The sequence below is a fragment of the Cydia strobilella genome, chromosome 25, assembly GCF_947568885.1.
Source record: "Cydia strobilella chromosome 25, ilCydStro3.1, whole genome shotgun sequence".
NCBI classification, from domain to species: Eukaryota; Metazoa; Arthropoda; class Insecta; order Lepidoptera; family Tortricidae; genus Cydia; species Cydia strobilella.
In genome coordinates, this window is record NC_086065.1 from 516,015 (window position 1) to 531,124 (window position 15,110).

The 15,110-nt window shown below is 37.9% G+C and overlaps 1 protein-coding gene across 2 annotated transcripts in view; it reads left to right on the top strand.

Moving 5' to 3' along the window:
- The window catches only part of LOC134752943 (glutamate decarboxylase), a 78,398-nt gene that overhangs the window by 26,878 nt on the left and 36,410 nt on the right, over positions 1 to 15,110 (top strand). For both annotated transcript variants that reach the window (XM_063688721.1, XM_063688722.1), the window contains 5 exons: positions 5,478 to 5,675; positions 6,352 to 6,470; positions 6,581 to 6,721; positions 10,183 to 10,293; positions 11,491 to 11,558. In XM_063688721.1, coding sequence (XP_063544791.1) covers positions 5,478 to 5,675; positions 6,352 to 6,470; positions 6,581 to 6,721; positions 10,183 to 10,293; positions 11,491 to 11,558 — 637 coding nt within the window. The remainder of the gene's footprint in view (positions 1 to 5,477; positions 5,676 to 6,351; positions 6,471 to 6,580; positions 6,722 to 10,182; positions 10,294 to 11,490; positions 11,559 to 15,110) is intronic.

The following is a 15,110-nucleotide window of genomic DNA, read 5'->3' on the forward strand; positions in this document are numbered from 1 at the left end:
TTTTCATACATAGAGATTTGGCTCCTTTATATAGTCTCCATGCCTTAGGTCTTCTTTAAATAAGTACGTCTTTTGAATCTTCCTGCCGCCGTAAATTTTATGATGATCGACTTATATCTGATGTTTACATAATGGTGCATCTAGATTGCCTAGATTCTATTTATTTTATTTATTATTGTATTTTATTTTATAATTCATCATTCAAAACATGTGTATATTTTGTAAATTGTAATTGCATGTCACTAACCTTAATTAATTTTAAGTTTTGTTGTACTTACTAACACTATATGGATCAAAATGATTTGAAATAAATAATTTAATTTAATTTAATTGAAAAAGAAAAATGGAAAAAAAAACTTTTTCCGAAGCGGTATTTTTTATTTATTTTTCCTTTAACTAAAAAAAATGTAGCTTGGTTTGCAGACGTATTTGCTTGATAAAAAATAGTTTATTTCTAATGTCCTTTTGACAAATTTCTATGTGTTTAAAATAACGATTTAAATTTAGAATTAATGCTAAATGAAAAAAATATATATAGAAAAAATATAAAAAAGAAAAATGTTTAACCGAAATCTTACTGACACTCACTCCCCTCCGCAACTAATTTGAATTCCTAAACCAAATTCGATTTAATTCTGTTTACTCGCATGTGCGGCGCGATAAACCGTCCCCTGGGAGACTCGTCCAGGGGACGTGAGCCAGGGGACTCCATCGTTTGACACTTTTAGCCCTGGAGGGGGAATTAGAGGCATATTCAGTGGCAGTTTAGATTTGATTAACATATGCCACTTGTATCAGTGGTTGTTTAAGCCTTTTACGCTTCATAAGTTGATTTAGAATAATTTACTTTTGTTTTTGGGTGTGGTAAAATATCTATTCTTGTAAAACAAAAAAGCCTTTCAATTCATATAAAAAAATCATGAAATAGCTTAATTTTTGGAAAAAAAGAAAAATTTTACATTACATGAGAATGTTTTCATACAAAAAAATATACTCTTGTTAATTTTATATTTAAATGGTAGTCTTCCTTTTTCATTATTTAGGAAAGAAAAACATATACATATGTAAACTTTTAAACTGTTTTTATTTTCGTATCACAAACATACCATAAGTAGAAATTTTTCATGGCCGCAGTACCTACAACAGTCAGTACTAATTTGACTAAAATAAATAACAAAAGCACCACCATAATTCCACCATTACGTCCATCAAAGTATTATCCATGCCCCAAAGCCGAAAGCTAATGGCGGCACTTCGAACGCGCGAGTAATCCAGACGCGAATAACACAGGTGTTGCCAGTGCGGAATAATCTGCAGGGAAATGCAGGGTTGCCACTATGAACCAATAACTCCCAAATGTGCAGATTGATATTAAGGTTAGAATAAATATAAAAGTGGAAAAATTACTGCCCTGGGTCCCCTAGATCCATATAGTGGGAAGATTTGCTGACTATGGATAGGTCTCGGTGGCTCAGTTGGCAGAGCGCTGGAGTTCAAGAGGCCGTGAGTTCAAGTCTCAACCAGTAATTTTTCCACTTTTAAATTGATTCTAAGCTTAATAGTATCGTTCGCAGACGTTTCTGCTTGTTAAAAAGTAATTGATATTAATCACAGTGCTTCGCTTGAACTCTGTGGGAGGCTGTGAGGCAGGGCAAAAGAATATACAATTATTTGAGCCTTGAATCAACAAAGCTACGTTTGCTACGCAATACACGTCGCATCATTTTCTCGTCTTCTAGCTGTTACGGTTTTGACATTAGGATGGTAATGATACGGCTCTAGGAGGTCGATTCTAATGTAACAATCATATGGTTTGAACTGGTTTTAATACGACCTAGACCACCGTCTTGGCGATTGGCGCGCATCTCATGCACGACTTTATCGAGTATGCATATTGATGCATGATTGCAGCATAAGCGATCTCCAAGGTCGTATCGAAACCCGTTCAAAACCTTAACTAATTAATTAATTTGAATCGGGATCCATGCTATTTATTTGCTCTCGCATATATGTATTCTACAATATCCAGGCATTGATTTGATAGGATATGGATTGAATTGATTGAATATTCGTTTTGATGTGATGACTAAGCAAAAATATAAAAACATTGACTCTACCAATGATAAGTAGGTGTGTCAGATTAAATGAAAAAGAAATGTTACGTTATTAACGTTCTATTTTACAGTACATACTACATATATTACTATTATTAATGTAACGTTTCCTTAATTTACAAATTATTTTCAAGATCATTTCCTAGTTCGTCCATTCTAAAAGTCTCAATTAAGAAAGGTATAACCTATTAAATACTGAACTACATATTTAAGTTCTGCTCTTCACAACCCTCGTTACAGTGCCAACCCTAGCCCCAGAGGCCGGGGGCTGCCCGCATGTTGGAATTCGGGGCTGCTTGATTAAAAAATGCCTCGACATTTCTAATTTAAATAGTGTGAATAGCATACAGGAGGGATTAATATATTATTCTTCCTCTCCTGTTATAAGACATATTTGACATATTTTGAATGACTACCTATTTGAATTAAGAAATTCATACAACTAAAGCCTGTCCAGGAATATATGATCACGCGCCATGTTGCGGAATTTCATTGAAACTCAATTTTTCATACTAAACTGAACTATCACCACATACATGGGAATAACAGCGCCCTCTTGACAATGATTATACTATTTCTGGTCGGGCTTTAAAAGAGAATTTTACAGTGGCATTAATCAAGAACAACGTTTGGTTTACTGACAACTAGGTATTTGAAGAAAAAAAAACGAAATTTTGAGAACAATAAATTTAGGAATAGAATTATTCCCAATAAATGACACGCTTCTGTCACCTCTATTAGTAATGAATGATGTATGTTTAAAGATGACATGTAGCATGTACTGAGACCAAGGGCCTGACACTCTTTGATAGAGAAATATAGTCTTATTGCGATTCCTATAAGAGGAAAGAGAAAATAGTGCCATGCTTTGTCCTTATCACCGATCGGGTTTTTTTTCATGTTCGGGTTATGGCAGCATAGGTAGGAGACGATGGCGAAATACCGAAATTTATAAGAGTGAAAGGGAAAAAGGATTATGCTGCCATACATTAACCTGTCAATACATGAATATGTCTTTCTCTTAACCCTGGTCGCTCGGTTTCATGTCTATAACTACTATACTATGTTTATGACTGAGACAGGGCATGTATCGGATTTGCTTAAGTGACGAGTTAAAGTTATTAAGTTTAATATTTTGTTGTTTCATAGTACCTATTATGTTTTAGTCGTAAATATTTTAACAAATACTCTTTTTACTAGTAAATGACGTGAATGAACATCACAATACCTCTGAAGATGAATATCGCTATCTTTTAGTCATAAAATCAGGCTATAAAAGTTGATTTACCCCATAAGGACGTCCGCGGCAGACGCGCCGTGATAAAGTACCCAGTAATGGCCACCTGTCAAAATTGGCAATATGGCGGCCAAAAATAGGCTAATGGCGGGTTTAAGGAGGATTTAACTTGTAAATAAAGTGATGCTGTCGTAATGGGTATAATCTTTAACGAAATGAGATGGAGGTAATTTCATAAGAGGCGTGTAATAAAAATGTGACAGATGTGTTTCGAGGGTTCATTTTGTTGAGCTGATGTGATTAGTGTTACTAGTCGAGGAGATAGGATAGATAAGTATAGGTTCTTGTTAGTGTCGCTTTCGAAATGCTTTGCCCTGATTATTTCCTATTTTTTGTATATCATGCAAAACGAGACATTGTGTTGCGAACTGTCTACCTTGAATATCGCTGACGCTGATTAGCATGCGAAATTAAGTGAAAGTCGTATTGGGATGCGCGCCAATAACCAAGACGATTGTCAAGGTCGTATCAAAACCAGTTCAAACCCGTAACAAAATATTAAATCACTCCTGGAATCGTGTTCTTTTTCATACAAGATATAGACAGTAATGCAGCTGACCTCTGAACCTCGCCTTTAGGTTGGCTAAAAGCAAGTAGTATGAATGAACATTTAAAAAAAACACGTTTCAGACTTCGGTAAAAACACTTGCAATTTTATGCAAGAAAAGCCACAAAATAACAAATGTTTTATAGAATTGGCTTGTAGGCTGTGCTCTGAAGAATTGTTTGACATGATGCCAACGGCCGCTTTCTATCACCGCACCGCTCGCCGTCGGCAGGGTGTTCATCCTCACACACTAGCACCTAAATGGTCGCGTACTGTGTACTGAGCTCCCTGCCGAGGTTTTCCCGAGGGGCTACAGTATGGGATACTTCAAAAAAGGAGTGTACAGGTTTTTAAAGGGTCAGCAACGCGCATGTAATATCTCTGGTGTTGCAGGCGTCCATAGGCTACGGTGACTGCTTACCATCAAGCGGGCCGTATGCTTGATTGCCACCGACCTGGTGTTTAAAAAAAAAGAATATTACTAAGGCTGGTGTTTTGCTAAGTGTATGATCGATGGATCCAAGAGCCAGCCCCTCGTATTACAACTGCAAAGAACCTCAAAACAAAACTACATCCGGCATTCCTGTACCGGACACAATCGCAGTGTAATGGCGCTTGCTATTACTTCCGGTCGGGCCGGGGACCGCGAAATTGTAGGGAGACTTCGAACGGGATAGTGTTTGGAAATTGTTGATTGTTTTTTGTTAACTATTCTTTTTCGTCACATCTCAATCCTTCTGGTGAAAACGTAGATAATAGTTACTTGTTACGTTATATTAATACCCGAGCTAAGGGTTAATCATACTATGCTACCGAGTGAAACACAACTTTTTTCACCACACATTGCGAGGAAAATATTAACTGTGAACAAATGAATTCCTAACCTAGGCTATTAATATTAAATATTTATCATTAATATTAAATATTTATCATTAATATTAAATATTTATCATTCAAAATCATCATTATGGTCATCAATCCTTCAAACCAGCGTCGTTCGCAGACGTTTCTGTTTGTAAAAAAAAACCGGCCAAGTGCGAGTCGGACTCACGCACAAAGGGTTCCGTACCATTACGCAAAAAACCGGCCACGTGCGAGTCGGACTCGTGCACGAAGGGTTCCGTACCATTACGCAAAAAACTGTAAAAAAATCACCAACCCAACGTGTTGTATGGGAGCCCCACTTAAATATTTATTTTATCTGGTTTTAGTATTTTTTGTTATAGCGGCAACAGAAACACATCATCTGTGAAAATTTCAACTGTCTAGCTATCACGGTTCATGACATATAGCCTGGTGACAGACGGACAGACAGACAGCGGAGTCTTAGTAATAGGGTCCCGTTTTTACCCTTTGGGTACGGAACCCTAAAAATATATCCTTCAACACAACAGTCACATCACTTACAAAAATCTTTGATTCAAGGGCTGAAAAAACAGAAAGGCTGCGGAGGAGTACCCGGTACGGGGTCGTTATTTTGTGCAAATAAGTTTTTTTTAAACTTTCTTCTTGTCCGCAGGCCACCCCCACTTCTTCAACCAGCTCTCCTGCGGGCTGGACATCATCTCCCTGGCCGGCGAGTGGCTGACGGCCGCCGCCAACACCAACATGTTCACCTACGAGATCGCTCCCGTCTTCATCCTGATGGAGAACGTGGTGCTCGAGAAGATGAGAGCCATGATCGGGTGGAGCGATGGTGACTCCATCCTTGCCCCTGGTAAGTGAAGATTGTCTTCTTCTTCTTCTTCAAGTGCCTTCTCCATCCCAGAGGTTGGCGACCTTATGCCTATATGCCGTTCTATCCGTAGTCATGCGAATTAGTTTTTCTGTACTGTCCACGTCTAACCAGTCTCTTATGTTCCTTGTCCATGATATTCTCCTTCTGCCACGTCCTCGTCGACGAAGATTGTCTACTATCGTCAATAATGCCTATAGGCTTCGGAAATGAAGAAAAAAGTCCGCTTATCTTCTAAAAGTTGCAAATCATTAAATAAAACTATGGATTATATATCGCGTATATTAAATTTATAATACATCCCGACGTTTCGAACCCTTTACAGCGTTCTTGGTCAACGGGTGACACCCCGTCATGAGTAACTATCGCGGTAACCGAAGACAATATTTTGCAAATCGTTTACAAAAAGCTAGTATATATATTGCTCTATTCTAGTTCAAGAGCTCATATTCAAAAGACTCCTTTTATAACAGAACTCCTTGTGTCCACTGGGTTATAACATTTTAAGACATTTTATTTGTCGCTATCTTTTTCTTCACCAGCGGCGCTTTAAAAAGGGATAGAGAACGAAACCTATAACGTGGAACAAAATAAAGAAAGTGTCTTATGTAACTTATGGTTAATTTAGTAAGGCCTACACTTTTTTGATTGTTTACAGGTGGCTCCGTGTCCAACCTGTATGCGTTCCTGGCAGCCAGGCACAACATGTTCCCGCAGTACAAGGAGAAGGGGCTCACCAGCATCCCTGGACATCTGGTCATGTTTACCTCGGATCAGGTCAGTTTGCCAAGATTTTATTAAAATGTAGTCACAATTTATGATGATGCTAGGCACTGTTGCTCGCCAAGTCCGTCCGACTACTTTTAACTGAACTAATTCTGTAACAGTGCCATTACTCCGTGAAATCCTGCGCGTCGGTCTGCGGCCTCGGTACCGACTACTGTATCTCCGTGCCTTCTGATGAGCGCGGGCGCATGATCCCGGCTGAGCTGGAGCGACGCGTGCGCGAACATAAGGATAAGGGCAACGTAAGTTAACTTGTACTTACGTGTGTTTGAGCCTAAGAAGTAAGAAGTTTCCAACAGTAAAGAGAGAAGTAAGAAGGTCAGTAGTATTTATTACACTACTCCACAAAATCCTGCGCGTCGGTCTGCGGTCTCCGCATCGACTACTGCATATCCGTACCGTCTGATGAGGCACATAAGGAGAAGGGGAATGTAAGTAAACAATCATGTCTACCTCATCATATCATCATCACCTTTTGTCTATTACAGGTAAGGTGAAACATTGTCATTGTTTTTGGTGGCTGAATAGATCGATGCTAGAATAACGTAGTCTACTGCAGGCTTGAATAGAAGTTTTCAGATTTAGATTTAAATTCAGATTATTTATTGGTAAAAAGAATACAATTTTTTACACGTCATATTTCTAAATGATTTAAAATTAGACAAAGATGATTTGTTTATTTGTTTATTTGTTTATTAGGATCACCAACAGAAGATACAATTTACATACTAGTATTAACTTACAAAAAGGGCACATTTTTTATTGATCCCCCACTTACAGGCAATCCAGCATGCATTATTATATTAATTTAAACATTAAGTCAACAGTAACACCTAGAAAAAGACTTAGTATACATTACAAAAATCTAGAATAAATATATAATACCAATTAACAAACATTACAAAAATCTAGAATAAATATATAATACCAATTAACAAGACACCTAATAGTTGATATTAACAATAACTAAGGTAAGTTAGCCGAGCTAGCTGAGGTTGTCAACAGACAATAATTTGTTTTTAAATAAGACTTCACTATCGTGAAACACATCCAAAGAAGGAACATTATTAGCATGCTTGTTGTATAGGCGAGCCAGGCGAGGCAAAGGGGAATGAGCTAATAGGTTAGTTCGACTACGACGCACATTGAGTAAGGCACAAGGGTAACGTGGCAAACGAGACTTTATATGTACGATACGAGAGAATGATTTTATATGTACGATATATATATATATAATTAAATACAATTTCAATATTTGCGGCAGATGAAATAAAACGCCTTGACGTGGCTCTTGGATACACATTGTGGATTTAGTTCTTCTGGTTATTCAATAAATGTCATTTCGTCATGTATTTGATGTACCTTAATATTACCCATCACTGAAAATCGCAGCGATAGTTAATTTTTCGGTAAAAGAATATGACGTAAAAAAGTATTTCTGATATTTATAGATACATTTGTGATGAGCCAACAAAAAGATTGGTTATAAATATTATATTATGGGGTCCCTTTGTTTGACATAATTATTGAAAGTCTTTATAATGATTGTCATATTATCATCTATACATATAATAAAGCGGAAGAGGGTCGAAAGTCTGTACATGAAAGATATTCGAAAAAAAAATAGCGGGGGATACTTAGAATCGATAACAGAACACGTTCCAACAGTTTTTAGAATTTTTGTCTGTTTATCTGTTTATTTGACCGCGCATCAAATGAAAACGGCTGAACGGATTTTGATGCAAACTTTACTAATCTGTCGAAAAAATCCACGGCCAAGTTATAGGGTATAAAAATTAGAGAAATTTCAACCCTAAGGGGGTTAAAAAGGGGATGTAAGTTTGTATGGGGTTCAAGATTTATTTTAAGCTAGCAATTTGAAACTTCGTAAAAAGATATATTATTAAAATACAAGAACACTAATTTCAGCGTTTTTGAAAATTCATCCCCTAAGGTGGTGAAAAAGAGGTTGAAAGTTTGTATGAAGGTCAGTTTTTTTCGAGTTCGTTTTACTTGTATATGGGCATATTATTATAATACAGGAAAAGTGATTACAGCGTTTTCAAAAATTCGTCCCCCAACGAGGTTAAACGAGGGTTGAAAGTTTGAATCCAATACAAATGCTTTGAAACTTAGGCATAATAGACGATTACAAAAAAAGTAACTTCAACGTTTTTGGAAATTTATCCCCCAGGGGGTTGAAAAGGGGATGAAAGTTTGTCTTGGGGTGCAAAGTTTATTTTAAGCTAGGAACTTGCAACTTTGTTAAAAGGTATTATATTAAAAATCAAGAAAACCACTTTCAGCGCTTTTGAAAATTCATCCCTTAAGGTGGTAAAAAAGGGGTTGAAAGTTTATATGGAGGTCAAACATTTTTTGAGTGTGGAACTTGAATCTTTATATGAAGGCAAAACGACGACTGGTCACCACAAAAGTACCCAAGCCCTTCGGCTTCTTGCTGCAGAGGAAGTACTGGGGCCGCCTCAACAGAATCCGCACAGGTCATGGCAGGTGCAATTATATGCGACACAAATGGGGATGGAAAGAGAGCCCGTTGTGTGACTGCGGCCTTAAAGACCAAACTACCCAGCACATTGTTGAACGATGCCAAAATAGACGTTTCCAAGGCAGCCCGCAGGGCCTCTATACCTACCAATCTGACACAGCCTGACCAAAGAATATAATACTCACTAGGAGAAGAACGATAACTCCATTCAAAAAAATGTACCTTTCAAAAGTTATTTTATACGACTAGCGCTCTGGTTGTATAGCATTAACTAAAACTGTCAGTATTGGCAGTAATCCAGTTCAGGAAGCTAATGATCCTGGGTACGAATCCCAGCGAGGGAATTGCTTTTTTTGTATTTTTTGTTTTTGTTAGGTGATACTTTTAAATTAGCATTTCCTAAATAAATCTATTACATCAAAGTCTGTACATGGAAAATATTTGAAAAAAAAAATTGGCTGGGGATACTTGGAATCTATCAACAGAACACGTTCAAACAATTTTTGGAATTTTTGTCTATTTATCTGTTTATTTGACCGCGCATCACGTGAAAAAGGCTGAACGGATTTTGATGCAAACTTTACTAATTTGTCGAGAAAATCTCCGTCCAAGTTTGGTATCGTTTTCGTATAAATCAGGGATGCCGAATTCATTTAAAATGATACCATTCCGAAGTAAAAACCCAAAAAATATGAAAAAAAAATATTACTTCAAGTTCCGCGTCCAGGGGAGAGGGAGAGAAATTAGGGGTGAATTAGCCGCTTACTGACACAGACCGAATTCCACGCGGGCGGAGCCGCGGGCACAGCTAGTTAGGCATAATTCTGAAACCGTTAACTTTTCAGAATTTTCCTCGGGTTATCCTTATAGATAGGTTAGGTTAGGTTAGGTTAGGTTTGTTTTATGGCAATCCTGAAAAGTTACGCGTTTCTGAGAAAAACCAAATTATGATTAATGATAATATGACAATCATTACATTATGACTTTCAATAATTATGTCAAATAATAGAGGCCCATTATATTATACTTTCCGTCTATGGCAAGGGATTTGTGCATGGTAATAAAAAATAGGCACTTAGACGAACTAAATAAATAAGCAATCATCAGCCTTATCTTACAAGTAACAGTTACTAAAACATGTACCTATATGTTCGTATATTTGCCAATTGTTTGAGTTTAATATTTGTTCTTGTACAGGTACCATTCTTCGTGAACGCAACATCAGGAACCACCGTGCTGGGTGCGTTCGACCCACTGCCCGAGATCGCCGACATCTGCCAGAAGTACAACATGTGGATGCACGTTGATGTAAGTACCATTATCCACACTAGTATCCGACAATAGGGAATTTTACAGAAAGGTCTACTTTGAGTACATCGTAGGGGACGTCACCCGTATGGCAGCTATTGTAATAACCTGCGAAACAGTGGCGTAACTAGGGGGGGCAGAGGGGGCAAGTGTCCCGGGCGCCATCCAAGGGGGGGGGGGCGCCAAAATGGGCAAAAGGCAGCAGTAGGGGAACATTTGTCAGTCGTCAGGGGGCGCAAATTTGGTGACTGCCCCGGGCGCCATATCCTCTAGCTACGCCCCTGCTGCGAAATTCTGTATTTTAAACAACGTTATCAAGCCAAATATCGGGTTCTTAGATTTGAAATGAAATGAAATGTATGTTGAGAATAGATTACATCAACATCATGATCATCTTAGCCGAAAGACGTCCACTGCTGGACAAAGTCCTCCCCAAGGATCTCCACAACGAACGGTCATTCGCTGCCCTCAACCAACGGTTTCCCGGGACTTTAACCAGATCGTCGGTCCATCTAGTCTGGGGCCTTCCCACGCTGCGTCTTCCGTGTCTTATGGGTTACATATTAAGCTTAAATTGCTACTCTTGTAGTCTCACCAAACTCTACCTTTTCAGGCGAGGATTTATTAGAACTTAGAAGTGTAAAAAACTTGCGTCACGTAGGTACCCGTGATGTGTATTTGTATATACCTATACGTAGTTATAAGGCGCTTGCGCCGATTGCTTAGCCAGTAATAAACTAGCTTGCGAACTAGACGGTTGTGTCACTCATACATCTCAGTGGCGACGAGGATGGGATGTTTTTTGAATGCCCCGAAGATTCGTAATTTGCAATTGCACTAGGGCATTGCAATGACGGCGTCCTAGCATAGTCGGTACCGGTAGTGACCCTGCCCACGAAGTAGGAGGTCCCGGGTTCGAATCATGGTAATGGGATTTATTTGAAGAAACACATTCATAATATTAATTTATAATTACTTGGAGGACAAGAACCACAGAAAACCAGCGCCATTGACAACGCTTAGTCGTGCCAACTGCATTGCTGAGTGGAGACCATTTCAGCCTCACATCCTTATCTGTTAGTTTTGTATTTTTCACTTTTGTTTTTTTTCTTGTTGTTGTTAATGTATCTTTGTAATGTAATAATGATGTGTTGCCTGAATAAATATTATTCTATTATATTCTATTCTATTCCTCAGGCTGCTTGGGGCGGCGGCCTGCTGTTCTCCAAGAAGTACCGTCATCCGCGTCTCACTGGCATTGAGAGGTTTGATTTTTCTTCTGTTTAATTATATTTTATTATAAGCAAATTAATTTTATTGGGACCACACGATTGAAAGAGACGTCTTTGTCTTTATCACGCTGTGCTGTTACGTAAATAAATGCGACCATCGTGCCTATATCTGTGCTGGTAATAAAACCCTGCTGGTAGTAACCCAAAACATATATTACTACCTCCGATCTTATCCTAATCAAAAATCTACTTAAGTAGTCATGTTATCTCTGCGAAGAAGTCGTTAACTCTAAAGATAAATAAGATGGCTATTTTAATTTTTAATTTTTGTTAATGTTATTTTATATTTTTCATTTTTATTTTATATTTTTGTAATGTGCTAATATGTGGGTTTTTAAGACCGAAGATAAATGTTTTTTTTTTGTTTTTTTTTTAAATCCATGTAGATTTTAGCCGTAAGTTTACAACCTTGGTCTTAATCAATCTCCTAATTTTCAATGCGTTATTTTTCACCCTTATTCCACTCAAAGCTCCTGAATCTGAATGAACCATTAGCAGTGTTTCAACACGTCGAGGCATTAACGCATCGATCAAACGCTAACAGCCGCGCCGCGCCCGCCGAACCGTGTGACAAGCCAATAGGGTTGCCTCCATTTGGAAGTTCTAAATTATAAATTGAAATAGAAAAAAGTGAACTAGCCCTCCAGCAGCCTTAAAAACACAAATCAAAACCGGCCAAGTGCGAGTCGGACTCACCCACCGAGGCTTCCGTACTTTTTAGTATTTGTATAGCGGCAACAGAAATACATCATCTCTGAAAATTTCAACTGTCTAGCTATCACGGTTCATGAGATGACAGACGGACAGACGGACAGACGGACAGTGGAGTCTTCGTAATAGGGTCCCGTTTTTACCCTTTGGGTACGGAACCCTAAAAATCCTTATAAAACAAAGTCCCCCGCCGCGTCTGTATGTCTTTAAGTTCGCGATAAACTCAAAGACCTACTAAAGAGATTTTCATGCGGTTTTTAAAAAATAAAATAAAATAAATAAAATAAAAATAGTTTATTTACCAAAAAATTATACATTGTTTTATTAACCTATGATCTCCACACTAGGCTAGGCCTGTCTTGTTGAGTCAGTTGAGACAATTCCAATTTTTAATTAACATCTTCCTACGCTGAAGTTTTACCTAGCAATAGTGATTCTTGTGGAAGGATATACTGTATTATTTGTCACAGTTTTGTGTAATCCGTGTAAAGCCGGGGCGGGTCACTAGTACATATTTAATAAAATAATCCATTTGTCCCTAGTTGTAGTTCTAAATTAATTAAAAATCCATTTTTATGAAGATCCCGGATACATCTTGGTCTTGCGATTAAAAATAACACGTGATAAATTACTAAAATTAAGATTAATTTCGAAATTAAGTGATGTAAATTTAAAGGTTCTGTAAAAATAAGAATTAAACAAGTGTTTTATTCGAAGTAAAGTAACTAGATATAGACAAATCAAAACTATATCAAAAAATAGAAAACTGAAACATTTAGGTACATAAACTACCTACAACTTTTAAGAATGGGTATGCGAATGGAAAATTTATATGTTATAAACACATACCCTTCGTTTGTGTATTAGGTATAAGATTAAGATAATTTTCGTCCCTTATAAGTAAGTAAGTATACTTTATTGTATCTCAAAAGGACATAAGTTCATAAACAGATTGACAATATTAATAAAGGTAGCAAGTGGTCTTCTATGTTAGGGTACCAGGATCATCATCATCATCATGTCAGCCGATAGACGTCCACTGCTGGACATAGGCCTCCCCCAAGACTCGCCACTCCGACCGATCCTGTGCCGCTCGCATCCACCGAATTCCCGCGACCTTCACCAGGTCGTCGCTCCATCTCGTTGGAGGCCTACCAGCAGTTCGTCTTCCGGTACGCGGACGCCACTCCAGAACCTACCAGGGTACCAGGATATAAAGAACAAAAAATCTCATGAATACGGAGTAAAAAAGGAAAATAAGTTTTATTTACCTTTTCATTTGCATTAAACTGCAATCATTATTATTCACAACGAGCCGCACGAGTTTTTCCGAGACCACGGGGACAACGCCGTCCTCGAAACGTCGGAGGTAAATTTTTAACATATTTTACGCGATTAAGTCCCGTCGTTGTGAATAATAATGAGTAAAAATCGTGAAAGTTAAATCAGTCACATGCAATCATACTGTAATATATCACACTACCTTATCTCTGCGTCAGCGTGGAATGATGATGAGTGATAAAAGATAACAAGGAAACAGGACAGACAGCACTTTCGCACATAATATTAGTACGGATTGCCAACCCTAGCGGGGATTAAGCCGGCAGCAGACGGTTCACACGTCACGTCAATCCCGAATGGGGATTCCGTGTACCGATGGGAACTGTCAATCTGTCACGTCACACTGAATACTCTGATCCCGACAATGACAGCCTATATTAATAGCTATATTTGCATTTAGTAATTTCGATAAGATTCCGTAAAAATATATTCGATTTTTTATCGCAGACTGGAATTTCCTTCAATCAATCAAATATTATATAAATAATAAATAAATAAATATTATAGGACATTCTTACACAGATTGACTAAGTCCCACGGTAAGCCCAAGGAGGCTTATGTTATGGGTACTCAGACAACGATATATATACGTAATATACAAATACTTAAATACATAAAAAACACCCATGACTCAGGAACAAATATCTGTGCTCATCACAAAAATAAATGCCCTTACCGGGATTCGAACCCAGGACCATCGGCTTCACAGGCAGGGTCACTACCCACGAGCCAGACCGGTCGTATATTACTTATAAACTCACCCAAACTCAACATCCTCGTCCTGTCACGGTCGCCAGATGTAATGGTCACGCTATAGAAGAAACGATTTGATAACGAAGCACATAATATATTTAAATATCTATCTACAGAGAAATTTTTACAATAGGTCTTAGTTTGACGAGGATGTTTTTCAGACTGCCATGGTAACGTATTCAACTTTTTACAGTGACATGGTTCTAAAACAAAGTATAAATAAAATAAGAATATAAACCGTATATAAACCTTTTTACAGAAGTAAAAGTAAAGTAAAAGTAAAAATCATTTATTGTACACAAAGAATTAGGCAGAAACAAAATTAACTGGTCTTAAAACTAAGGGACAATTTATGTACATTTATGCATTTACAATGACGGTTGTACCGGTTCCTACACTAGGCGTGGCCTGTCACGTAGGGAACCAGGTAAGTAGAGCAGAATACGTCAAAACGAGGTTGCTTATTCGTAGCTTTATAATATAACCATCCTATGGCTATCTTCGGTTTCCAGTTCCACCATCAGGTCAAATGTAATTATACTTAGTATTGCATTGCTCCTGATCTTTTACATGTACCGAGTATGGGCCTTACATTATTAGTAACATTGCAACCACATTCAGTGCTAGCGCGTGCTACGCGCTACGAGCGTAGCCGATAACATGCAAAATCTCGTATATAAAAATCAGCGGCTACGAACAGAGAACCCAACTATCGGGTCA